Source organism: Anabrus simplex, chromosome 11, assembly GCF_040414725.1.
Source record: "Anabrus simplex isolate iqAnaSimp1 chromosome 11, ASM4041472v1, whole genome shotgun sequence".
NCBI classification, from domain to species: domain Eukaryota; kingdom Metazoa; phylum Arthropoda; class Insecta; order Orthoptera; family Tettigoniidae; genus Anabrus; species Anabrus simplex.
Window position 1 is genome coordinate 87213427 of NC_090275.1, and position 26787 is coordinate 87240213.

Here is a 26787-nt window from a genome sequence, read left to right on the forward strand (position 1 = left end):
AACATTTTGCTGGTGGATCGTCGTATTGTAGAGATATATTACAGATAAGAAATGTTCCACCTTATCAGTACAAGTTTTATTTATATAAGAACCTACTTACAGTACCAGTTTTGACTTTTTATACAGTCATCCTCAGCTGTTCATTAGTACCTTCACATAAGTCAAAGTTGGTTAATATGCCTTGCCTAGTAGAAAAGTCATAATAATGGAATGTGTCCAACGTTCAAGTTGGGCATGTTTCAAAGTAAAAGGTGGCTATATGTACATTCTAAAAATGAGTGTGGGTGTATCTTTTAGGCCTAAAATTCGTGTGGATTAACTTATTTTAAAAATACAGGTACATAAACATTTTAAAATACATAGTACATATTAAATCACATATTAAAATATACAGTTCATGTTAAAATCCATTATGATGACTAGGAACACTTCATTAAAATGAGTTTAACATCTTGCGCTTGTCAATTTTCTTATTTTTATCCAATATAAATGGAGAATGTCCGTGCTTGTATTCATAGGCGATGCTCTCTTGGGGTTCTGCTATATGTTAGGCTTATCCACTAGTATGATTAATAGATTCTTCAGTTATTGATGGCAAGTCTAATGTATAACCAGAGGTAGATATGTGCAGCTGTGATTGAATGTTGCCTTAAAGTATTGAAATACAATCTGCTTTTGTGCATAGGTGTTAATTGCAGAATTGTACAGATGCGTGGAACAGGTATTGCCGGCAAATTTACAATGGGTTATCTTTAATATTAGGATGTGAATTAAAGTTAATGGTTATGAAACCCACAGAAGTAAAGAGTAATTGTGCAGCCGCATAAAAATATGGCTTAAGTAAAGCCAATATTCAGCTTTGGCTTGAAGGCAAAGATAGTCTAAAAATGCATAGTATACAAGAAAGATATTCATACGATTTTACAAGCTTGATTTAATTTTTTTGAAGGAAGAAGTGGGGTCATCTTGCATTTAGGGTCATTTTGGATTTGGAGTAATACGGTATTATTACGATAAAAACCCAATGCTTAATATGCGCTTTCTGCTCTGTGTCTGGTTATTCCATTCAGAAGCCATTATAAAGAAACATATTTATTGCATTATCTACCTGCTTAAGGTGCTCTTTTGTGGTGAGAATATTCTTCAAATTTTGTTATTTGTAAACAGATTTTTAAATTATTTTTCAAGTTCCGTCAAAATTGACAGTATTTTATCTTAATATCACCATAACAGAGCTGGACCAGTTCTAATTAGAATTCCTGGAACAACCTTATTCTATTCTTACCTATTGCTCAAATATCTCTATAAAAATTTGCTAGTAACTGTCCATTACTGTGGTTAGTGTATCTTATGGTAGTACATTACTTCAAGTGATCATGAGTGTGAAATGGAAAGTGCTTACAGTATTGACCTAATTAGAAATCTTGCAAAAGAGAAAATACTGTATTAACATGCAGTGCATTTTACATAGTTGTAATACACTAGTGTTGATGAATGTCTAGCATACTCCATCATCTCCTGCTCAATACCTGGTCCTGCTTTCTTTGGGTCCTCATTAAAAATGGCTTGTTTGGGGATTTACTGTGTTATTAAGTCTAATATGTTAGAAGAAATATTGACATTATTAACTAAAACCCATTTAAGTAATTCCTGACAATCTTATTTCAGTGTGCAATCTAAAACGGAGGATATCGTCCATGTCTACTATGCTGCCTTGAACTTCAGAGATGTTATGCTGAGTACCGGAAGACTGGCAGTTGGTGCTGTTATTAGGGAAAGAATTAAACAAGTAAGTCGCCTTTCATCATACATACATACATACATACATACATACATACATCATTATAGATCATTACACCTTTCAGCGTTCAGTTTGCAGTCCTCTGTGAATTTACTAGAGATAGCCACAGTCCTCTATTTTCAACTAGTGCTGTGGCCTCATTTAGTTCTATACCTCATACCTTTAAATTGTTAGAAACTGAATCTAATCGTCTTCTTGGTCTCCCTCTACTTCTCTTACCCTCCATAGCAGAGTCCATTATTCCCCTAGGTAACCTGTCTTCCTCCATTCGCCCCACATGACTCCACCACCAAAGCCAGTTGAGGCGTACAGCTTCATCCATTGAGTTCATTCCTAACTTAGTCTTTATCTCCTCATTCCAAGTACCCTCCTGCCATTGTTTCCACCTGTTTGTACCAGCAATCATTCTCGCTACTCTCACGTCTCTTACTTCTAACTTATGAATAAGGTATCCTGAGTCCATGCAGCTTTCACTCCCGTAAAGCAAAGTTGGTCTGTTTTCAGATAATAAAGATAGTTTCGTCTGGGAGCCGACTTCCTTCTTACAGAATACTGTTGATCGCAACTGCGAGATCACTGCATTAGCTTTACTGCACCTTGATTCAATCACATTTACTATATTATCATCCTGGGAGAACATACATCCTAAATACTTAAAATTATCTACCTGTTCCAGCTTCGTATCACCAATCTGACAGTCAGTTCTGCTGAATTTCTTACCTGCTGACATTAATTTAGTCTTCGAAAGGCTAATTTTCATACCATACTCAGTGAATACTTTGTCTGGTATACTAATCAATGGGATACCTCTGTTGTTGCTGCAATCCTTCCTGTTCCCTTGCTTATAGATAGGCGCATTTACTGCTTTTGTCCAATCTGAAGATACCTTACCAACACTTATCTTACTACTCTATGAAACCATTTCATCCCTGCCTTCCCACGCCTCCACATGCAACATGGGTATACATAGCCTGTGATTAGTTCCACTAAGTGAGGAACACAATGGGAATACCAGCGCCCATGATTAGTCCACTGTGATGGGTCTGCGTGGTTTGTGAGTAGTACCCTTATGCAACAATTATCATCTTTCGTGATTCTAAAAACAGAAGAGACTTTCTAACATCATGCTTTGCATCCATACATACTGAATTTATGAACATTTTAAGAAGACAGCATGACTTCAGCTCAGTTGATCTTTGAATGGAAAGCAGCATCTTTAATCAGGCAGCCTATATTGATATCCTCAACCAGTAATTTAAGGATCTCTTTCTTGAACAACTTTTTTAATATTATATGGCGCACTGGCCTTTTTATGAATCTCTATCCTGGAGCTGTTTTTTTAACATAGTACAGCACATCTCTCGAATTCTTATCTTAATATCTTACATGGTATGTACATTTTTAAGACCTTTGTGTCTTTACATTGTTTAATTTCTTCGATACATTTGTGTTCGATTTGCTTTAGGCTGATGATGACCTACTGTTAGGTCGAAACTAGTCCCTGAACATATATGTAATTTAAAATATCGTACAATTTGTACTGAAAAGGTGGACCTGAATAATACATTATTTAAATACTATTGTAATCACAGTTCAATACAGACCTATCATAATGAAATTTATTTCTTTTAATTACAGTAACCCACACCATGAACCAGTTGCCTGTCGTAAGAGGCAACTAAAAGGGGCAACCAAGGGATGATGACATTAGGACTATGAGATAACTTGTGATTAGTTCCATTATGTGAGAAACACCAAGGCTGATGTTACTTGCAACCAGTACCACCTTGCGAGGAAAACATTGGATCTACGTTACATAGGAACAGTACCATTATGTGCAGAACACTAGGGATCTGTGCGTTGCTTGTGATAAATAACATCGTGTACATTTTACCGGTCGGTTCCACTGTGTTCAGAATGGGTCTCCATTACCTGTGAGTAGTATCACTTTATGAGAAACACCATGGGTCTACATTGCCTGCTATTGGCACCACTATGTGGGAAAAACCACTGGTTTGGCTGGCACCTGTGGTAAGTACCACTATGTGATGAAAATCATGGTTGTGTGTTGCCCAAGAGTAATACCATTACGTGATTAATACCATGGGTATACATAGCCTGTGATTAGTTCCACTAAGTGAGGAACACAATGGGAATACCAGCGCCCATGATTAGTCCACTGTGATGGGTCTGCGTGGTTTGTGAGTAGTACCCTTATGTGCGAAACACCATAGGTTTATGTTACCTGTGAGTAGCGCTATTGTGTGTGACATACCATGGGTCTTCATTACCTGTGATTATTACCATCATGCGGGGAAACACCATGAGTCTATGTTCACCTGTGATTGATACCACTATAAGAGGAACACCCTGATTCTGCTTTACCAGTGATTAGTACCATTATGAGGGGCCATTGATGATCTGGATTTTGGCCCCCCTTGAATCATCTCAGCACTTAAGGCATTGTGAACTGGATCGTCATCATCATCATTTCTTAAAGCATTGTGAATTGGATCATCATCAACATTTCTTCGCTCCAGCAAGCCGGGTGCGGTTGTGTACGAGCCTCCTCCAGTTTGTCCTATCCATCCACAGATGCTGCTCATATATGTGATGCCATTTCACATCTCTAATTTCAAGGTCCTTCAATATCTGTTTTTCCCAATCATCACAAAGTCGTCCTCTTGGTCTCTTCCCAGGAACATTATGGTCAAAGTATGTTCGAGGAGTCCTGAGAGGGTCCATTCTTTTCATGTGACCATACCATTGCAATCTCTTCACTTCTAGAGTCTCCAACAAGCTTCTGTCCAATCCAAGTTGTTGCCGGATATCCACATTCCTTATTTTATCCATTTTTGTTTTTTGTAGACAAGAACAGAGAAACTTCATTCCTGTTGCCTGAAGACAACTCTTTGTTGGTCCAGTAAGTGTTGCTGCTTCCAGGCCATACATCAATATAGGCACTAGATATATTTTTTACAAGCTGATCTTGGGAACTAACGGAATTGTTTCATCCCAAAGTAATTGACGTACATTGTGATAGAATTTGGAAGCTTTCTGTATTCTGTTGATGTATGGTATTGTCTGATGACAGAACACTACCTAAACACTGGAAGTTGTCTACAATATCCATCTCCTTGTTTCCAATTCTTAGATGAACAGTTGGAGAGTTTCTACTCATCACCAAGCCAACTGTCTTCGTTTTGCTGATTTTGAGACCTAAGGTTGTAAAAGCTTCATGCCAGGGATCTAGTGTAGTTTGTACTTCCGCTTCTGTCTTACCCCATACCATTACATCATCAGCAAAAACCAGGGCATTAGTTGTTGGATCCTTTCTTTTAACCGCTTTTAAAACTTCATCCATTATGATTATGAAAAGAAGTGGTGAAAGACAACTTCCTTGCTGGACTCCTCTTCGTTTTGAACCAACCTGATCTTCCATCCTGGACCTGGACACAACACTTGGTTTCATCATATAATCGTTGTACAGAGGAACTTCATTCCTGTTGCCTGAAGACAACACTGTCATCGGGCACTTTCTTATGTCTCAAACATTCCCATATATGCCTGCGTGGTACATGGTCATGTGCTTTCTTGATATCCAGGAAAACAGTTATAAGCTTTTTACCTTTCTCCCAGTACTTCTCATAGAGCATTCTGGTTGCAAATATGAGTGTAGGTTCAACATATTTTATAATCCTGCTCTCAAGGATGGATTCGTAGATTTTGAGGCCATGTGACAGCAGAGTTATACCCCTGTAGTTGGTACATTTCTTTCTGTCACCTTTTTTTCAACAATGGGATGATGACTCCTTGCTTCCAGTCATTGGATATTACATTCTCTTTCCAGATTCTATTTAGTACCCTTTACATCCACTGTTGTCCAACCTCTCCTAGTGCTTTGATCATCTCAACACTTAATTCATCTGATCCAGTTGATGTGTTGTTTTTCAGCTTAGATATTGCTGTCTCTATGTACTTCCAACCATGTCAGACAATCCATTGATTGTTTTTTTCTTCACGATCATTTTTTCATTGTCATTCAATTTAGATTCTGTGGCCGTTGGTGAGCAGATATCAGTGAAGCAACAGAAGTCCTTATTATGTATGTAATGTTATGTAAAGTTTATCTTGTCATCATTTTGGATAAACAAAAACATTTAAAGAACTGAAGTGTTTATGTAAAGTAAATTATTGTATGAAGCTTTCTTATTTAAAAATTATTACATATTTATGCATATGAAGAAATGGACTATGAAGAAGATTTATGTTCTGTTACATTTCCTGATTTAAATTGTATTTTTCTGTAAATTATAGAAAGGGATTTGGAATTTTTATACATGACTTGTGAGGCAGGGTGTGCCACGTGTAAGTGGTCCCTTCCTGTCATTTTGTAATATGCGCGAAGATGCAAATTCTGCAGAAAGCATAATTCTAGAACATCATTGTCATTGGTCTAAAGTACAAGTGTTTTTATTGCCCAGTACATCAGGATTTTTAATAGGTGGATGTGGCAAACTGGAGTGTTGCTATTGGTCATTTGTAATCACTCTATTTCCTGTTTGTGGCTCTTCGCGTGTGCGAGTCACTTTGTCTGCGTCTTTGAATTTGGATCACTACAGTGGGCGGGCGTGTTTAGCGCCCGTCCCGCAATGGGTCGTCAGCCGCCAAAGGTAAGCGCATTTTTGCCTTATGCTATTTAAATGTTTCGGACAATTCTCACTTAATGTAAATTCAGTAATTATGTAGAAGTTCATCTCGTGTGCCGGAGTTTCCTCTAGTTTTCCACATTTTCCAAAATAGAGCATTTATATGACTTAGCATTTATGCTAGTCCGCAACGTTGTTTTATGAGGCAGACCTTCTTTTCTAACTCTAATTGTAATTGTAGTAACTGTAACACCTTCTTGAATTGTGTAATAAATTTTGTTTCGTTCGAGATTGCCTTCCTTCATTCTGTAAATTCTGAATCTCTATGTCAAAGTTTGTTCGCGATCGAAGACCTTAGTTGTTTCACTTACGCTTCTTTGTTTTGTATCTCAAGTATCATTTAATCCGCAGTTCATTTATTTATTCATTTATAATTGTATGTTCATTTCCTTAATAATTATTTGTCCGTTGGGTGTATTATTGTAAGTCTTTTCTCCCCCATAACGTAATACCTTCCATGGACCTCATAAGGGCTTTCCGCACGTTCCACTATCCTTTCTTAGTTGTCATTTTTAGGCCTGTAAGTGTTCCCTATATTTGATTTACTATTGCGTATCGAAAGATACTCATCACACTTCTATGTTCTGATATGTATACTCTGCCACCGCGTTATTTACAATTTCCTTAGTCATATTATTAAGTATTATATTATTTACTACTGGTATTACTTTATTATTTCTTATATTATTTATTATTATTATTATGGTAACCGTAAATTGTCTTGTCCAAAATCGATTACATTTGTTATCAGAGCGTGTGTTATGGAAAGGAGCGAAGACTTACAATGATCATTCTTGGCTAACTTTTATAAAATTAATTTTAAATCTTAAGTTTGAATATAGGTTGTAAGTGTTACGTGTGTATTCGTAATTCCCGGTTCTTGTTTTTCATGATTCTTGCGCGAGTTAATCTCACCACGTGTTTTTCGTTCCGATATGTGCAGTCTTGTGTTGCTGTGTTTTCCTTGTAATTAATGATTGGAGGAAATGGTGCGTCACTATTTGTAACATGTTCTTTTTGGTTTCGTTAATTTTTATAAATTTTCTTGTGTGGCAAGGTTTCGCTTGACCACGTGTTTTGTAGTAAAGTGATATCTTCACATTTCGTGTGCTGTGTTCGCTTTCCAAAAGTCTTCTTTGATAAATTTCAATATGTTTGATTATATCTAGTTGTCTTCCAATTGTGTTCCGATTGTAACATTTGTGTAAATTCCAGTTGTTTCAAACTACGTCGTGATATCGTACTAAGTATTGTCTTGATAATGTATTTGGTACTGTACTCCCGTGTTTGAATTCATGTTTATCTCTTGAACAGCTGAAGTGTCTTGAAAACAGCTGAGCGTTTGACCTACTGCGAAGTGTACACACCCTACATCCTAAGTTATCGAGTGTCGCGTTCTGCTTGTTTTCCTTCTAGACCACGTAAATTGTAGTGTGAATTGTCACAGTGATCATTGTGTTCTGGTTAAATTTTAGCACGGAGTTTCCTTAGTTTTTCTGTAATTTCTGTTTTGGTAATTTTTCGGCAACAATTTTGAGGTTAATGTAAATTTTCGTCTATTTCTTCGAGTGTTTTTCTGTTTGTAAATCTCGTGTTTCGGCAAATTATTTTCTAAATTTTGTTTCTTGTCACCTGGTGTGTTATATTTGGCAGTATTCCATGTGTGTGATCTTCTAAAGTAAATTTGACATCATGTTTTCGCTTAGTATGTGCTTACATTTCTGGTCATGTGGTGATGTTTTTGGTCTTTTGCTGGATCTGGGTTCGTTTCCAAGTAGGTATGGGACTATTTTGGGGACTGTTTCCCAACTAGCTGCTAAAATTCGAAAGTTTCCTAGGTTGTCTCGTGCTTTTCCATCGTGTAAGTGTCTGTTTCCTTGTCACGTATATGTATTAACCTGTGTGTTCCTATACTTTGAGGATCTACATGGCTGTGATAGTCTAGTAGGGTGAAACGTCTCATCATATTAATAGACCAGCATCGACGCTGAGGCCCATTTTGGGCAAATTTGACGGGTTACGGATCTGCACTTGTGCTCGTGACATGTTGGAAATCTAGTGTATCTGATATGAGATTCTTCTGTGATCTTTTGGCCCAATATTAGGTGCCTGGATGGAGAACGATGTCCATTGTAATTCCAAGAATGAATGCTAGGGAGATTTTCTGCAAATGTTCGTTTTGGTGTCCTTACGCTGAGCTATAAATTGTTGCTAAATTCATAGTAGGTCTGCAGGTTGTCAAGATTTTCCTTTCTGTTATTTTAAACTTGTCACTAGCGAAATTTTGAAGGTATCGCGATTTAGCTAAGCCAGTGAGTTAATTTTCCTGGTTGTTTTGGTCTTGTTCGATTTTATCGATATTAAATATTTCTTGCATTACGGGTTCGTGTCTTGTAAATTTAGGTACTCAATTTGTAGAAGTATGGGATTCTGTAGACTGAGTACGGTTGTAACTTTGTATTTGTGCTGTATCTGTCCTACGATTTTCGCACATAATTGTGTGTTTGTCTTGGGTGCCTTGGGTAGGCATATGTGTGTGTGTACTGAGACTTAGGGCTTAAGACGATATTGGCCCTAAGAGTCTCATTGTCGTGAGATAAATTCAAGTGTACTTGAGGTCATGTACTGTCCTTTTTTCATTGTGGGTACTTCTTGATGTGTCATCGCACGGGTGTTTTTGTGTGTGTATGTGTACTGTGTTCTTGTGATGTGAGATGGAGTCAGTATTGAGGTCGTCCGTGCCTTTTACCATTCGCTGGTTATGCTGATTCAGTGATCGTCGCACTTGTTTTGGTGGTTTGATGTTGCCTGTGTATATGTCGGAGGACAGATAAGCTTGGTAGTTTTGTGTGTCGTGCGGTTATCTGGTAATCTCTGGTATGAAGGTTGTACTTGTGCCTTTTTAATTTCTTATATCAGTGAGTTGGATGTCTGCATGTGCACTCTTGCATCGCTTTCGTTTTTCACTTTTGAGTTCCTGTTGGTAAGGTAATGTAATTTCGATTTGGTATTCCTGGCCTAATTGCGCCTTAATTTGACTGGTGTGACACGTAATACGTAATGTGAGTTTATCTATGTAAAAATTTTATGAGTACATGACATGATAAATGAATAGTGACCTACTAACCTCAATTCAGTGAAGGTGGTTGCAAGCTAACGTAATTTAGTACTTATTTTCCTGTTTTGAGTTCCCTTGCAACTTTCTAAATTTTTTATTTTTATTTGTTTGGTTCTTTCTTAATGTTGGGTGATTAAGAATGCACACGGTAACTTAATTTAGTAGTTATTTAGAAATTTATTTAGTTATAAGCAAATTTTCTTTTGAAAAATGGCTGGCTGGCAATTTCATGGATCTTATAGTTAAATTAAGAACATTAATTGTAATTAGGAGGGTCGTTTGTGACCATATTAGGTAGATTTTAATGTTATGTATATTGGGGTAAGATTTAGATCTTCATTTAAGTGTATAACTTGGGATTATCTGTAAAATTTTTGGGTACTAGAGTAAACTCCGGAAGATTTTCTTTTAGTCTTTTAACGTTCCTTTTGAAATCTTAAATAGCGCTTGCCTACGGGGGATGGGGTATACCTGTGCTACTCTGGGAGGAAACTTCCATAAAGAGCCTCATGGAGTCACCGGTTTGGTGCTCATGAATTAGTTAGGTTAAGAAGAAAAATACAAAATCCACCCTTCAGCCCTTCATAATTTCAAAAGCACTTCTGGATGATCAGACGATGGTGTTTCCGATGTCTTCTGTTTTCTGCTGCCGATTGGTTTCTGTTGGAGTAGCTGCAATACCATGGTCCTTCTTCAAGTGATGGTGCCTATTATGTGCCTGTTGACCACTAAGATCCGACGATAGAGTGGGCTGGTGTTCTTACGAGTGGCAGTTAGCAATATAGCACCACATTCCCTGCCTGTTACAAGTCAGTTCACGGCTCGAGTGAGCTGAAAAGAAGCTTTACTGGTGACCTCAGTTTTGACTGAACGTGTGTGGAGGTTGTGGTCATCGGCCGCAGTCTGCGCCTTCATTAATCAGCGATACCGGTGGTCGCCTGGTGTCTCTTCGACCTGGATGGACGTTCCTGAAGAGAACGAAGTGTTCTAGTGTCAAGTGTCGGATAGGATGTGTGGTCACAACCCCCTCAGTGAAAGTTAAAAAGTAATTGTTTCGAGCATTGCTCGAGTTTAAGAGGGGGGAGGATGTGGCCGTTGGTGAGCAGATATCAGTGAAGCAACAGAAGTCCTTATTATGTTGTAATGTTATGTAAATTTTATCTTGTCATCATTTTGGATAAACAAAAACATTTAAAGAACTGAAGTGTTTATGTAAAGTAAATTATTGTATGAAGCTTTCTTATTTAAAAATTATTACATATTTATGCATATGAAGAATTGGACTATGAAGAAGATTTATATTCTGTTACATTTCCAGATTTAAATTGTATTTTTCTGTAAATTATAGAAAGGGATTTGGAATTTTTATACATGACTTGTGAGGCAGGGTGTGCCACGTGTAAGTGGTCCCTTCCTGTCATTTTGTAATATGCGCGAAGATGCAAATTCTGCAGAAAGCATAATTCTAGAACATCATTGTCATTGGTCTAAAGTACAAGTGTTTTTATTGCCCAGTACATCAGGATTTTTAATAGGTGGATGTGGCAAACTGGAGTGTTGCTATTGGTCATTTGTAATCACTCTATTTCCTGTTTGTGGCTCCTCGCATGTGCGAGTCACTTTGTCTGCGTCTTTGAATTTGGATCACTACAGCGGGCGGGCGTGTTTAGCGCCCGTCCCGCAATGGGTCGTCAGCCGCCACAGGTAAGCGCATTTTTGCCTTATGCTATTTAAATGTTTCGGACAATTCTCACTTAATGTAAATTCAGTAATTATGTAGAAGTTCATCTCGTGTGCCGGAGTTTCCTCTAGTTTTCCACATTTTCCAAAATAGAGCATTTATATGACTTAGCATTTATGCTAGTCCGCAACGTTGTTTTATGAGGCAGACCTTCTTTTCTAACTCTAGTTGTAATTGTAGTAACTGTAACATCTTCTTGAATTGTGTAATAAATTTTGTTTCGTTCGAGATTGCCTCCCTTCATTCTGTAAATTCTGAATCTCTGTGTCAAAGTTTGTTCGCGATCGAAGACCTTAGTTGTTTCACTTACGCTTCTTTGTTTTGTATCTCAAGTGTCAGTTAATCCGCAGTTCATTTATTTATTCATTTATAATTGTATGTTCATTTCCTTAATAATTATTTGTCTGTTGGGTTATTATTGTAAGTCTTTTTTCCCCCATAACGTAATACCTTCCATGGACCTCATAAGGGCTTCCCGCATGTTCCACTATCCTTTCTTAGTTGTCATTTTTAGGCCTGTAAGTGTTCCCTATATTTGATTTACTATTGCATATCGAAAGATACTCGTCACGCTTCTATATTCTGATATGTATACTCCGCCACCGCGTTATTTACAATTTCCTTAGTCATATTATTAAGTATTATATTATTTACTACTGGTATTACTTTATTATTTCTTATATGATTTATTATTATTATGGTAACCGTAAAGTGTCTTGTCCGAAATCGGTTACAGATTCTATTCAGTGGATACATTTTGAAGTTTTAATTTTTATTTCATTCACCTCGTACTATTAAGGGCCAATGACCTACTGTTAGGCCCCTTTAAACAACAATCGTCATCATCATCATCATCATTGTCTACGATAAACATTGCTGAATCCTGGTTTGAGCGACAGGTCTGTTCAGCACATGTTTAAAACACTGGGTGTATTTTCAAACCACATTCAAGTTGTTCAGCATCTAACAGAAAGGAATGAATGAGCCTAGTTTCAGTATTGCAGCTGAGTGGTGTTCATGCCATTTGAGGACGCAGATTTCTTGTACAACATACGGTTTTCAGATGAGACCTATTCACCTTGATGGCTACATCAACAAACAAACAACTCCTTGTTTAAGGTTTCAGTGGCCTGATGTTATTTCACAGAAATCACCACATAGTGCGTGGATTACAATTTGATGTGCCATGTCTGGTCGTGCAATATTGGGCCCTTATTTCATTGAGGATGCTGCACAGAATCCAAAAACAGTGGACCAGTAACGTACTGAGACCTCATTCGTGCGGTATTTTAATAGTTTTTGTTGTGCCATAAACTTACCCCCTCCAACAATAATACGAAGGCTATCTATTATTTTTTTTTTTTTTTTTTTTTTTTTTTTTTCAAGGTCCGATTGGTCACAGAATTAAAACTAATGACCAATCTGTTGATGCACATATAGCCAGTTCATGTCTTTCTGACCATTTGGTATGACCTGGTGCACACTTTGAATATCCTTGAACTTAACCCCTTAAGCAGGGAACAATGATTCTCTGAATCTCGCCCAGGTGAGGAGCAGTTTTCTGACTCCATGTAAAAACAAATTGGAGCAGTCTGTAGTGGATAATATCTTGTATTTAGGTTCTAGGATCGTAAAAATGTATTTTATGTTGTACAATGCCATTAAAAATGGACAAGTGGTGAAATGTTAATTTTCTGATATGTGCAAACAAAAGTGGCATATATGTCATTATTCAACCAACATTTTATTCACACTTTGAAGTCAGTTCAAGACAATTAATTAACAATTTGTATTTCTGAATGGTGAAAGAAGCAGGTGGAGATCTCTAAATAATGGTTTACCCCAAGGGTCAGTTTTATCTCCCATTCTATTCAATCTTTACATCCATGACCTGCCTACATTTTGCAGATGATCTAGCTTTAATTACTCAGAGTACGGATTTGGCACACTGTGAGGATGTACTTACAGAGGACCTAGCTACCATGTGCGACTATTTTCACAAATGGAGACTCTAACCAAATCCTAGTAAAACGGAAGTAACAGCATTCCACTTGCATAACATGGAAGCTAATCGGAAGCTACATGTGCTTTTTAATGGAACAGAAGTCTCCCATAACTTCTTCCCAAAATATCTGGGTGTCACACTGGATCGGTCCTTGTCGTTCAAACAGCATTGCTCGAATCTGTCAAAGAAGCTGAGTACAAGAGTAAATCTATTGCATAAACTAGCGGGCAGCAACTGGGGTGCAGATGCAAACACTCTTTGCACTGCTTCACTTTCTCTAGTATACTCGGCTGGTGAGTACTGCGCTCCTGTGTGGGAAAACAGCGTACATTCAAGCAAGATTGATGTACAGCTCAATGAAACCATGAGAGTTGTTACTGGTACAGTGAGGTCCACTCCTACTCAGTGGCTGCCTGTTTTAGCAAACATTGCTCCTCCAGATCTGAGGAGAAAAGCAGCCAAAGTACAGTTGCTCAAGAAGACCTTTGCATACAGGAACTCACTTTTGCCTTACGAGATCCACCTGTGATGAGGTTAAAATCCAGGAATCCACTCTGGACTGATCTACACTCCTATGAAAAATTCAGTGTAACAGCAGAATGGAGACAGCGATGGGAACAATGTCCACCCACCAACGCCTTTCTGATTAAAGACCCAACGAAGAAAGTGCCAGGTTTCGATCTTCCTCGACATGAGTGGTCAAAACTCAACCGTTTCAGAACAGGTCACGAGGTCACGGCAGGTGCTGATATATGATGAAAAAGTGGGGATATCGTGAAAGTGCTGCGTGTGAGTGTGGTTCTGAGAAGCAGACATTGCTTCATGTTGTTGAGAGCTGTCCACTGTCAGCATTTAAGGACGGTTTACGGACTCTGCATGAATTGACACCAAGTGCAGTGGACTGGTTGTCGAAGCTGGACATTCTAGTTTAATTACCTCTATATTTTAATTTGTATGTTAATTGTATATTTTTACAGATTATGCTTATAAATGCCATACGATAATAATAATAATAATAATAATAATAATAATAATAATAATAATAATAATAATAATAATAATAATAATAATAATAATAATAATAATAATAATAACAACAACAACAACAACAACAACGATTTGTCATGACAATAAAGGGTGAAAACATGAAAACACTAAGGTCATCAGCCACAGTGACAAAACTTATTGAAATAGTGCAAATAGAAATAAGGGTTCTAAAAATGACCATGTCTTCATAGGACATTATTGGATATCCCAGTTGTGAACATTTAAAGATTGCCACATTTCCTACTGCGCAATTAGGTGGTCTTGGTGCATAGATTGCAAAACAACTATAGCTATCGTACAGAATATATCATTCAACATATTGTGCACTGTATTGTAATAGAATAAATGCTAACAATGAAAAATAACCAAAACTGATATACTGACAAGGCATTGAAATGAAAGTGTTATTTTTTGAAGATTCCCTCACCGAAACACAGGCTCCTCCAGGTAAATACCCCAGCACTTCATATTCATGTTATATGATCATTTCACGCTACAGTATTTATGTTTTTTTAAACACTACTTACACCTTACTGCTTAGTTCTGAGTAGTATGTAGATTCTGAAACATAGGACTGGGCACAGTAAAACATCACAGATGTTGCAGCAGTACCGAGTGTCTCATCTCTCTTTCTTTGAAACGTAGACCACGCACCTCCTGCTGTCGTTTTTCCTAGTATTTGTTGGAGGATTTAGGTCTGGAAAATGCCTTCCAGAGAACTGCCCTATTGGGTCAGGTGGTAATGGTCTAACCACCCTGACTGGCATAAGTTCAGTAGGGATTGGTCCACTGAAATTACTACATATTTTCTGCACAATATGCAATTGAAACTGCAAGTGATTTAATTTTCCCCCTAGCTTATGAAACAAAATTAATTAATTGAGTACAGTGATATTCAGTGGATAGTGAAAAATCTTGTGAGAGTAGGCTACCATTTCATTCATTTCCTCATGATACTCTCGCTTACCAAGCACTGGTCAGTTAAATCAACTCACACACTTCTCCACCATGTCATCATAGTATTTGATGCACACTAACAGATTTTCCTTTCTTTTACCTTTTCTGTCCTGTACTGTTCACATTTCTCTGTCATGAGTGCTGCTCAACATGAACGCATCTCTCTTGCCCCTCCATTTTAGAGCCATGAGTTTGTTCCTGAAAGAAAATACTACCTTTAGTTTCTTCCCCATGATATCCTTAGGAAGTCCTTTCCTGTTAGGACAAACAGTTCCAACAGCATCAGTATCCAGATCATTTAATAGGTCAAAGAACTCTGAGCTACAGTAATAATTCTCCAGAGTAATAATATATCCCTTATTCAAATTGTCTTCATCTAAAAATGCAATTTTAGATGACTTAATGAACTGAGATATGTCCTTTCCACAAACCTCATCTAGCAGCTTTGTCTGCCTACCTGTATACCAAAGTATATTCCACACACCCCCTCTGCTTGCCTCACATAGTTTGAAAGACTCCATCCAAAAATGGAATTTCTTCTCTGAAATGAATACTTTCTAACCTAAGCAACCCTCCCACAGCAGTCGACGTACGTCTATAGAAATACGGCTGGCTGGAATATATTTTTAAATGTAGATAATACATTATTGTAAATAGAGACAGCCTCCACGACTCAGGTGGTAGCGTGCTGGCCTCTCTCCACTGGGTTCCATGGTTCAAATCCCGGTCAGCCTATGTGAGATTTGTGCTGGACAAAGTGGAGGTGAGACAGGTTTTTCTCCAGGTACTCTGGTTTTCCCTGTCATATTTCATTCCAGCAACATACTCCAATATCATTACATCTGTCATTCATTAATCATTGCGCCAGAGGAGTGCAACAGGCTTGGGTACCCGGCACAATTCCTATCGTCGCCACTAGATGAGGGCTTCACTCATTCCATTCCTGACCCGGTCAAATTACTGGAAAACAGGCAGTGGATTTTCATTATTGAAAACTGGTTTCACTTTGTAAATTTTTGGATGTACTTCCCTTATTACATGTCTTATTATCAGAAAAATATAGAAACTTCAGAAGGAGAAAGAACCTTTTTTCCAACATAATTTTAAAAAATTTATGTAGCCAACAAACAGTTCCTGGAAAAATAATTGCTTAGGTTATTTAGGTTTATGAATTATTCCCTTTAAGAGCAGAATTGCTAAGAAGAGCTGTATTTTATATTTGGTCAGAGGTACCCATTCATTTTCTCTACTTTTCATTTTTCCAGCTTGTGTCTTTGAGTTGATTTTCCATTGAGTATTCAAGTTGGCTTGCTCAGCTACTAGATCACGCAGCTCATCATCAGTAAAATATCCATAAATTACTTCAGGCTGTGTAATGTTTTGCAGTTCACCTTTAATGCCAGATTCCTACTTTGCTTCACATCCATTTCTTGTACATCCTCGAACATCCCACTCATTGCATAAGAAAGTTTCTAATACCAATATAATGGTCCGTTATTGGACATTATAAATTTTCCAGCTAACTCATTCCTGGTTGCCTGCGTTTCGCCCTCGTGTGCTAGGTTAGGCTCGTCAGTTGGGACTTAGCACACCACCCAAGACGCAAGGCTAGTGCATACCGTGGAGGCCACTGCATAGGCTACTTGAAGCCACCAGCAGTGCCAATGCACTATGAGAGCTATGTCTCATTTTCAAAAATTGATGCCTGCCTGGCCATCAAATGATGTAGATGTTGATTCTCATAGGGAACCTAAAATATTTGTCCCGAATGAGTAAATTTATAATACCAATATAATGGTCCGTTATTGGACATTATAAATTTTCCAGCTAACTCATTCGGGACAAATATTTTAGGTTCCCTATGGGAATCAACATCTACATCATTTGATGGCCAGGCAGGCATCAATTTTTGAAAATGAGACATAGCTCTCATAGTGCATTGGCACTGCTTGTGGCTTCAAGTAGCCTATGCAGTTTCCTCCACGGTATGCACTAGCCTTGCGTCTTGGGTGGTGTGCTAAGTCCCAACTGACGAGCCTAACTTAGCACACGAGGGCGAAACGCAGGCAACCAGGAATGAGTTAGCTGGAAAATTTATAATGTCCAATAACGGACCATTATATTGGTATTATAAATTTACTCATTCGGGACAAATATTTTAGGTTCCCTATGGGAATCAACATCTACATCATAAGAAAGTTTCGTCGCTGCTTCCACTACTCTTGGCACTTTGGTCGCTCGCACTTGAGTCACTTTGAAAGCAATTGACCAACGCTACTTCAGCACGTGTTGGAACCAGGTCAGGTGGTAATGGTCTACCACTGTGGCTGCCATAGTTTCAACGGGTGTTGATCCATTAGTGTTACTGAATATTTTCTGCACAATATGCAGTCGAAATTGCAAGTGATTGAATTTTCCACCCTGCTTACAATACAAAATTAATGATTAAGTGCCAGGCAAATGCTGTGGCTGTATCTTAATTAAGGCCATGACTGCTTCGTTAGCGCTCCTAGTCCTTTCCTATCTCATTGTTGCCATAAGACCTATCTGTGTCGGAGCAACATAAAGCAGATTGTAAAAATGTTATGAACTGAATGAGTTGTTTGTGTGCTGTGGTGCAAGATGGATACATCAAGGAAAAGGTTCTCTTGTGTCTTTAAATGCACCAATTCACTATCACTAGTTGAAGATCCTTCACTAAAGGACTGGTTAGGATTAGACAGACATAATTACATTTTTAACTTTTTGTAGATACTATCATAATTTTGATCAGGAAATGCATATTTATCTATGAATCAAACAAATGTATATATACCCACAATACTCCATGTCATGGAGTATGATTCAAAGATAACTATGCATTTCCTGATCAAAATTATGATAGTATCTACAATAAGCTAAAAATGCAGTTATGTCTGTCTGATCGTAAACACAGAGATGTGATATCTGTTAGGTTCAACCTGTTCAATACTAATTACGTGTTGATGTTACTAATAACTTTTATTTAACATGGGACCGGTTTCGACATTTAAAATGTCATCATCAGCCATAAAATAAATCACAAATATAGAAGCAATGACATAATAATCAAAACTATTGTGGATACGCATTGAAATATGTTCATTAAAAGTCTTTAACCATCCATTCACACCATGTGTTAAGGTAAATCACCATAACAGAAGAGCAACGGCATAATAATTAAATCTGGCTCAGTGACACATTGAAATATGCATACAGTCTCTCACTATTCAAAGAATAAAAGAAGGTTCTTCGATATGTTGTGCATCCATTCAGTAGAAGGCTCCGACAGGCTTCCAAAGTAAAGAGTCATTTAAAACACTCGCACATGCTATGCGTCAACCAGAACAACGGGAACTTATCGGAATCACTTGGTATGTAATTTATACCTGATAAAATTTTAACACTGATGTGTATGTTAAATAAAAGTTATTAGTAACATCAACACATAATTAGTATTGAATGGGTTGAACCTAATAGATATCTCATCTCTGTGATCTCAGTTCAATATGGAAACATCAATGAAGCTCATATTTTTGATCGTAAGCAGTTATATATATAATTTTCATCATTAAGTTCTAACATTTCATGAATAGCATCAGTAGATGGATCTAGATGTCTCTTTGCCACATTTACATAAAATGCAATTAAAATATAACATGCATGCTACAGAAATACTACAACAGACTAAGCATTACTTTTGAAATCACGTTCAACATACCAGAGTAATATATCCCACTAAGAAAGTGTATTTCATACATCCAAACATTTGCAAACACTCGGCTGATGCGACTGTATGACAAGCACTTATGAAGCATTGTTGCACGAAGCTGCCATCTTTGAACTCTGTAGTCACAGCTATATCTGCCAGGAAAAATCCTGGACTTTTTGAAATGGTAATTGCTTTGTGCAGGTCATTCAGTAGGTAAAAAATCTCTGGGCTACTGTAATCATCAGTTAAATATCCGTAAATTTCTTCGGGCTCTGTAATGCTTCTCAGTTCACCTCTAACTCCAGAATCGTACTTTATGGCATATCCATCCCTCCTGCATCCCTGAACATCCCACTTGCTGTGAGAGAAACAATAACTTTTTGCATGAAGCAACTACTGCTTCAAAGCTTCTGGGGCTTCCCCTTTCCCATAGAGTTTAACGAAAGCCTGTGAGATGGCAGCATAAAGCGGAGCTTGTCTTCTAAATTTCACTTCAATCCGGTGGATATAACATGAGTAAAAGAATAATAAACATTGATAAATACAGGACAGCACTAACTGGGAAGTTGTAGAGACAAACTTCTATGACGGTAGTTCAATAAACCGTGCTGAGTAGTAGTGCTCTGCAAAACACTTGATTTCACTCAATTGTTGCCTCCATAACAGTTGCATGCAGGCAGCCATTTTATAACCCACTGTTGCAAAATAACTGTTACTGCTACCGATACAGGTAGCAATGAGGTGGTGACATATGGCTGAAGTCATCAGCAACCTAGGGAAAGTTTACTGTTTGGTCTTTTGGCACTTTGTCTAAACTTCAGTACAAGTGTTACCTATTCAGATAATCTGGAAACATGGTTTAGAGGAATTTAAATAAATATGTGCTGGAAAAATATCATAACACAATGGCCAGCCTTGTGATCTACAGGTAGCAAACCTACTTCTTACATGAAAATCCTGGGATTGCTTCCTGACCAAGTCAGGGATTTTCACCTGACTCTGAGGGCAGGTTCATGGTCCACTCAACTTACATTAGAACAAGTGAGGAGCTCTGTGATGGTATTTCAGCAACCCCAGTCTAATTCATCGCACTGACTATGCGGCCTTCAAGCCGAGCAGCAGTCACTTAATCGGCAGTGGGTTATCAGAGCTGTAGCACTATGGGGATTTTTGAAACATAATATATGCAACATTTTTATGGGCAGTAAGTGCAACTGTCAAAAAGGCTAATGCAGCTACAATCTGAAGAGAAGTTCAGTGTCGAGAAATGCAACAAATGCAAATGACAAAGCACAGATTATGAATTATGAAACATGCCTTGACTGGTGCTGGTGAAGAATGCAACTGCAGAGCGGCACTGCAACTATTATTTTCTTGCAACTTCGGTTTCATTCTACAGTGGTCGTGTTCCCAAAACTATTATGATAAAACGATTTTGTTATATCTGTCCCAGGTCCATGATGATGATGATGATGAGGAGGAGGAGGAGGAGGAGGAGGAGAGGCACCTCCTTGGTCAGCTCTTTTTCTTTACTGACTCGGATGGTATTTTTGCACTCGAGGCCTAGAGAGTCTTTCCTTTTCATGCCCTTCGTGGCCTTTGTCTTTTTTTGGCAGATACATTAATTTTTGAAGTGTCGGATCCCTTTCATTTTTTCCCTCTGATTAGTGTTATATAGAGAGGATGGTTGCCTAGATTTACTTCCTCTTAAAACAATAATCACTACCACCACTGGTTCAGAGGGTCCCGAGTTTTATTCCTGGCCAGGTTGGGGATTTCAATCTCATCTGATTAATTCTTGTAGCCCAGGGACTGAGTGTTTGTGTTTGTCCCAGCACTCCCCTCTTCATATTCAGACAACACACCACACTACTAAACACCACAGAAACATGCAATAGTGATTACTTCCCTCCACACAGGGTTGGTGTCAGGAAAGGCATCTGGCCGCAAAACAGGGCCAAATCCACATGTGTGACACAGTTTACACCCGCAACCCCACAGGTGTGGGAAAAGCGGCAGAAGTAGTATCTGTTCCAGGTCTACTAAGTAGAAGGGTGTCATGTACTTGAAGAAATGTGATGTATCAGTAGAGGCACCTGTATTTTTACAAAATCGCAAAATTTTGTGAAATTTTACAAATTTGTCTCAAAATGCAAAACTATCTACCTTTAAGCAAAACAAAAGCAGGAAAATGGACGAAATTATGTGGAATCACTTTTTGACCCTAGAAGCATAATAAAATATGATTAAAAAAATGAACTCTCTTCTAATAAACCAAATTCCCATCTTATGAGAATTTTCAGTATCAGAATACCTTGAACCATACACAGTGTTTAGGGATCTATTTGGTAGTTCATGTAGGCAGCATTTGTTAAAGTGTCAGGATAATTCGTTTCCAAACATCCTTGTTTTGATATACTGCATGTAATGTATGTCTTCATCAGAAGCATAAGTCTCATGTTTCTGTACATACTGTTTTACTGCAAATTGGTATCAGCTATCTTTTGGTTTAGCTTTTATTGCTGAAAATTGGAAACAAAATTTAGTGAAATTATTGATGAAATAAAATAAAAATAGCAAAAAATAGACCAAACTTACTTTATTTAAATGACTAAATTAGACAAAAATTTTCACCACAAACAGATGCCTCTATGCATCAGTGCAATCCCCTTTTCTCATCATTTACACTGACTGTTAGGCTTGATTGTTTCATTATCATTACCAACAGTGATATCTAGCAGAGAATGTTAAAATGAGAAGCATGCCAAACATGAAAGTACCTTGTGTTGGTACTTCAAGTTGTTAAAATATACTAGCTGGTGTACCCGTGCCATGCTATGGAATTCTACATCGTATACAGAATTCTAGATGAAGTTGAGTACCGGTACGTGTTGCAAATAAGATTTTATTAAATTGCATATTTACATAAGTATTTAAAATTTAAATTTTAGGCACCTTCCCCTAAACTACCATTTTATCCAGCATTAATAAAGTTATATATAGCCTAGACTGTTGTGCTTTATTCTTCAAATTTACATACCAATTTTCATTCAATTATGTTTGCCTATTTTCTCATGGCTCAGCATTGATATGGCCTTAGCAACAAAAATTGAAATTCATGGATATCTCTGTAATCATAGCTGGTGTAGTAAATGTGTATAAGACACAAATGATCCCAAATTCAAATCTTTATAACTTTAGTTATGTAGTATTTATTGATAGGACCACTGATAAGATTTTTGAGAACTGAATTTTAGGCCTTCCACTAAACTACCATTTCACTCAGCATGAATAAAATTATTTATAGCCTATATTGTAGTGCATTATTCCTCAAATTTACATACCGATTTCATTAAGTTCTTGTCTGCCATTTTGTTTCGTGATGCTCGTACAGTAAGACAGAGAGACAGACATGATGGTAAACTAAAAAGTGCATTTCCTTATTATTGTGGACATGACCAATACAGAAATACCATTCTTTTTTAATTCTGAGCAATGTACAGTAAAAACTCTTATTTTATATACAGACTTGTACAGTTCTGCATAGTACATATATTCATTCATATAAATTAACATTTTTTTGACATAAATCAGTAATTCAGTTATGAAAATTGTAACAATTAGTTGCAATCAACATATTATTAAAAAATTATGATGTAAATTTGCTCATATTAGTACTGAAATTTAGGAGGAGTTCTGATGACAACATGTTTAATAATATAAGTTGCTGGATCATCATAATTTCTGCATTAAGATACATATGTAATGCTTTTTCAGGACTGTGTCTGTGGTATGGAATTTACTGGACGTACCAGCAGTGGGAAAAGGGTAATGGGTATAATTACCACTGGTGCCATAGCTAATGTTGTCAAGAAGGAGTCACCTCTCCTCATGTGGGAAATTCCAGACAGCTGGAGCTTGGAAGATGCTGCTACAGTGCCTGTTGTCTACTCAACTGTAAGTGTGACTTCTTTCACTGTCAAAACCAACGTTAAACCTATTAGGTCGTGTTACATACATTTAGTACCAGGGGGATCCGAATACACAATCCATACCTGCCAACCCTTCCGATTTACCCGGAAACTTTCCGGTTTTTAACTCGTCTTCCGATTTTCCGATTTATTTTTACTTCTTCCTATTTTTGACCAATATAACCTCTACTACGGCCAATACTCTTCCCCTAGGATCAAGGATAAATTCTTATGTGCTTGTGTAATTTACGAAACCTCATTTTCAAGCGTATTTATTTGATGCTTTATTTCGTGAGTGTTTCGTCCTTCGCCTTCGTGTATGGGCCAATCGTCCTGCAAGCAAGACAGGCTAGCGCGCGGTAGCGACTCAGTTAATCGGGTCGAAAGAATGAGTTTGTTATTGTATTGTTCGCGCGCTGTTAACATCGTTTCTGTGCGTAGTCTCGTCGGAGTTGTAGGCCACGTGTTTTTTCTTGCATTTCTTTGCTTCCCCCCCCCCCCTCCCCTTTCTGTCAAAGTCGTATGTTAATAATGTATGGGACATATGTTTTGTATGTGGTAGTTTCGCTTTTTTAAATGCATAATGTTAATGAGTTGAATGTTTTTAAGGGGGTTGAGTCGATGACGGTTTCTGGTATTTTCTTTTCTCGTTATGGTAAAATAATATAACAAACGTTATCTCCCAAGTGTTCAGAAATACCTATAAATTTCCGTTAATTTTACCGTCTAATAAAGGAAACTACCGTATTTTCTCGCGTAATTAATACCCTTGCATAATTTACGCATCCCAATATTTTTGGGACCAAAATGGAGAAAAAGAAATGTTGACGTAGGCCTATTTAATGCACCCACAACTTCGAACATTCCCATCACGCAGCTCCGGGTGGGTTTCGAAATATAGATATAAACTACTCAAGTAGCAGGCTTCCTATTGCGAAAGCGGGCATTCCAAATACAGGGCAACATGCTGTTAATAGTCGGCAGGAAATCCCACTGCACTAGTTTTACGAGTGTTTCGGGTACGGGACATTCTGTGATCTCAAAAATGTTTCAGTCCACAGTATTCGAGTAATACTGCATCATACAGACTCGTGGTGATCAGTTACGCAGAAACATAGGGGAATAGGACAACGGGCAGCAAGTATTCAGTGTCCAAATGAAACGTGCGCTACCGCTGTAACAGAAGTGCACTTCAAACGGCCAACAAGTCTCGCTCGCAAAGCATTTCGCGGACCAAAAAGCGGCTAGTTTCCGCAAGTAGAGGAGGATCTGCTTAAATATATGATTTTGTTACGCAACGCTGGATAAGCCGTTTCTCGCGAAATGCTGTATTTTAAAGAATGAGAAATAGCCGCTGCATATGGAATCAGTGTCTCGGATTTGAAGGTTAGCCAAGGCTTGATTAATTTTATGGAGAGAAATGGACTTTCTCTTCGATGAAAAACAACATTATGCCAAAAAATGACGTATGATTTCAACCATTTTCATCGTTTTGTGATTGAGAAGCGATTTGATCTCCCTTATAGGAACCACAGCTCAGACGCCAATCAGTTTCCATATGCCACAAAGTCGAACAATCGATAAGAAAGGAACATAGTGTTATCGTACGCGCTACCGGAAGCAAAACACGATGTACTGCAATTCTTGCTGTAACAGCTGATGGCAGAAAGCTTGCACCTTACATTGTTCCTAAACGAAAAACAATGCCGAAAGCAAAATTTTCGCGAGTGATCCACGTTCGTATTCAAGAAAAAGGGTGGATGGACACGTCACTTGTACAAGATTGGATACGAACGGTTTAGGGTACTGTAGCAGGGTCCCTCCTTCGATGCCCGGCTCTTCTTGTGTTGGATAGTTTTCTTTTTATGCCGGTATGTCATTGTTATGACATTACATGAATTGTACTTTTATTAGTTCATGTTTATTTCAGTTCAGGTCGTATTGTCAGCTCGTGATGGGAAGAATATTTTCCAGTGTCGGTACTTCAAACCCACGTGTCTAACCTACCTGATGTACCCTATTTGACTTTATAGAAAAAATCTCACGCCGGAATTTTACGCCAAATGACGATAACCGCAAATGAGTTGAACCAATTTTGTTTATATTACATTTGATGTATCTTTTACATGTAAATGAATTGTAAATAATTTATTAATATCTGAATTCCTTCAGTAATTTACGCCTGTATTTTCCTCAAACAGTGCGTTAATTACGCGAGAAAATACGGTATTGTGCATTTTGTTGCGTGTATCGGTGTGACAAATATATTAATGATTAATTTTATGAAGAGAAATGTATGTGTCATAAATGAGAATGATTTGGTACATTTTCTTGTAACCATTTTTGTTTTCTTAGCTTAAGATTTTAAATTTAATGGTCAATTCGCATTGTAACTGTAGATATGTATGCCTTTTATCCTGACCTTTTTTCACCTAGACCATGGTGGAATATATGTGATGAAATCCAAGAATTAAAAAATCTTCCTATTTTGGGGTTCTAAAAGTTGGCAGGTATGACAATCGGTGTCCAGTTGGCGATTTTTGTTCTGTACTTAACATCTCTTCTACACGTACTAAATCTACATAACACGACCTAATAGGTTGAAAATCGGTTTTGATTACAATGTGGTCGTGAAAATTCAGTATTCATTTACTTGGCCCACAACGGGCGACTTGAACGCACTCTACGGTGCAATGGCAGTAGTGCCAGACCTGTAGCTTAGATCCTTTCCAACAGAACAAGGATGACCTAGGCCACCATAGCTCAATTGGTAGAGCAACCAACGCGAAATCGGGAGGTTGTGGGTTCGGATCCCACTGGTGTCCGGTTGGCCATTTTTTTCTGTACTTAACATCTCTTCTACACATACTAAATGTACATAACGCGACCTAATAGGTTGAAAGTCGCTTTCGATTACAGTGCGGTCGTGAAAATTCAATATTCATTCTTTCACTATATTTCCATGACATATTGACCCACTGGGTTCCTGTTCTCTTTCTGTATTTGTCCTTTGGTCCTATTCTTTTTTCATCTGTTTTTATCTTTATTTATAATGACCTCTTGGGTTACTATTCTCTTTCTGCCTTTTTTTTTTTTAATGTTTACAGCCATTAAAGACCACAATAAGCAATGTTTACATATTTTTAGAAGCTTTCTTTGCTGCCCAGTATCGTTGCGTTCTCTCTCTGACAGCCTGTCTCCTTTCTGCTGTCCACCCACTATTCTGCTGTTCTTCTTCACAAAAGCCCTTGACGTTACTGATCTGGTGTCGGTACTTTGTTCTGTTAACAATATCTTCACGGTTTAGTCCAATTTTTTTCAGATCCTTCCTGACCTCCCTGAACCACTTACCACATGTGTTAGGTCTACTATCAAGTATGGCAAAAATTTTCTTAGTGGACCGCTCGTCTTCCATTCTTAACAGGTGCCCATAGAAGTTGAGTTGTCACTTCTTGATGGATTCCATCATTTGTTCGGTTTTCTGATATAGTTCCTCTCGTGTTCGCAACCTATATTGTCCAGCCACGATCTTTGGGCTCATTATCTTTCAAAGGATCTTCCTCTCAAACTTCTAAGTTTCTCTCATACCAGCCTTTCCAGTAACTCGGAGGCATTCACTTCCATAGAGATATTTGGGTTTAATCACCGTGTTGTATGTGTGAGTTTAGCTTGCATTGAAATTGCTTTTTCCTTGTACAGGTCGTGTGT

The 26787-nt window shown here is 37.8% G+C and overlaps 1 protein-coding gene across 4 annotated transcripts in view; it reads left to right on the forward strand.

Annotated features, from left to right (window-relative positions):
- The window catches only part of LOC136883507 (fatty acid synthase), an 830097-nt gene that overhangs the window by 597207 nt on the left and 206103 nt on the right, over positions 1-26787 (forward strand). For all 4 annotated transcript variants that reach the window (XM_068229677.1, XM_068229680.1, XM_068229678.1 and 1 more), the window contains 2 exons: positions 1669-1789; positions 22886-23065. In XM_068229677.1, the coding sequence (XP_068085778.1) occupies positions 1669-1789; positions 22886-23065 (301 nt within the window). The remainder of the gene's footprint in view (positions 1-1668; positions 1790-22885; positions 23066-26787) is intronic.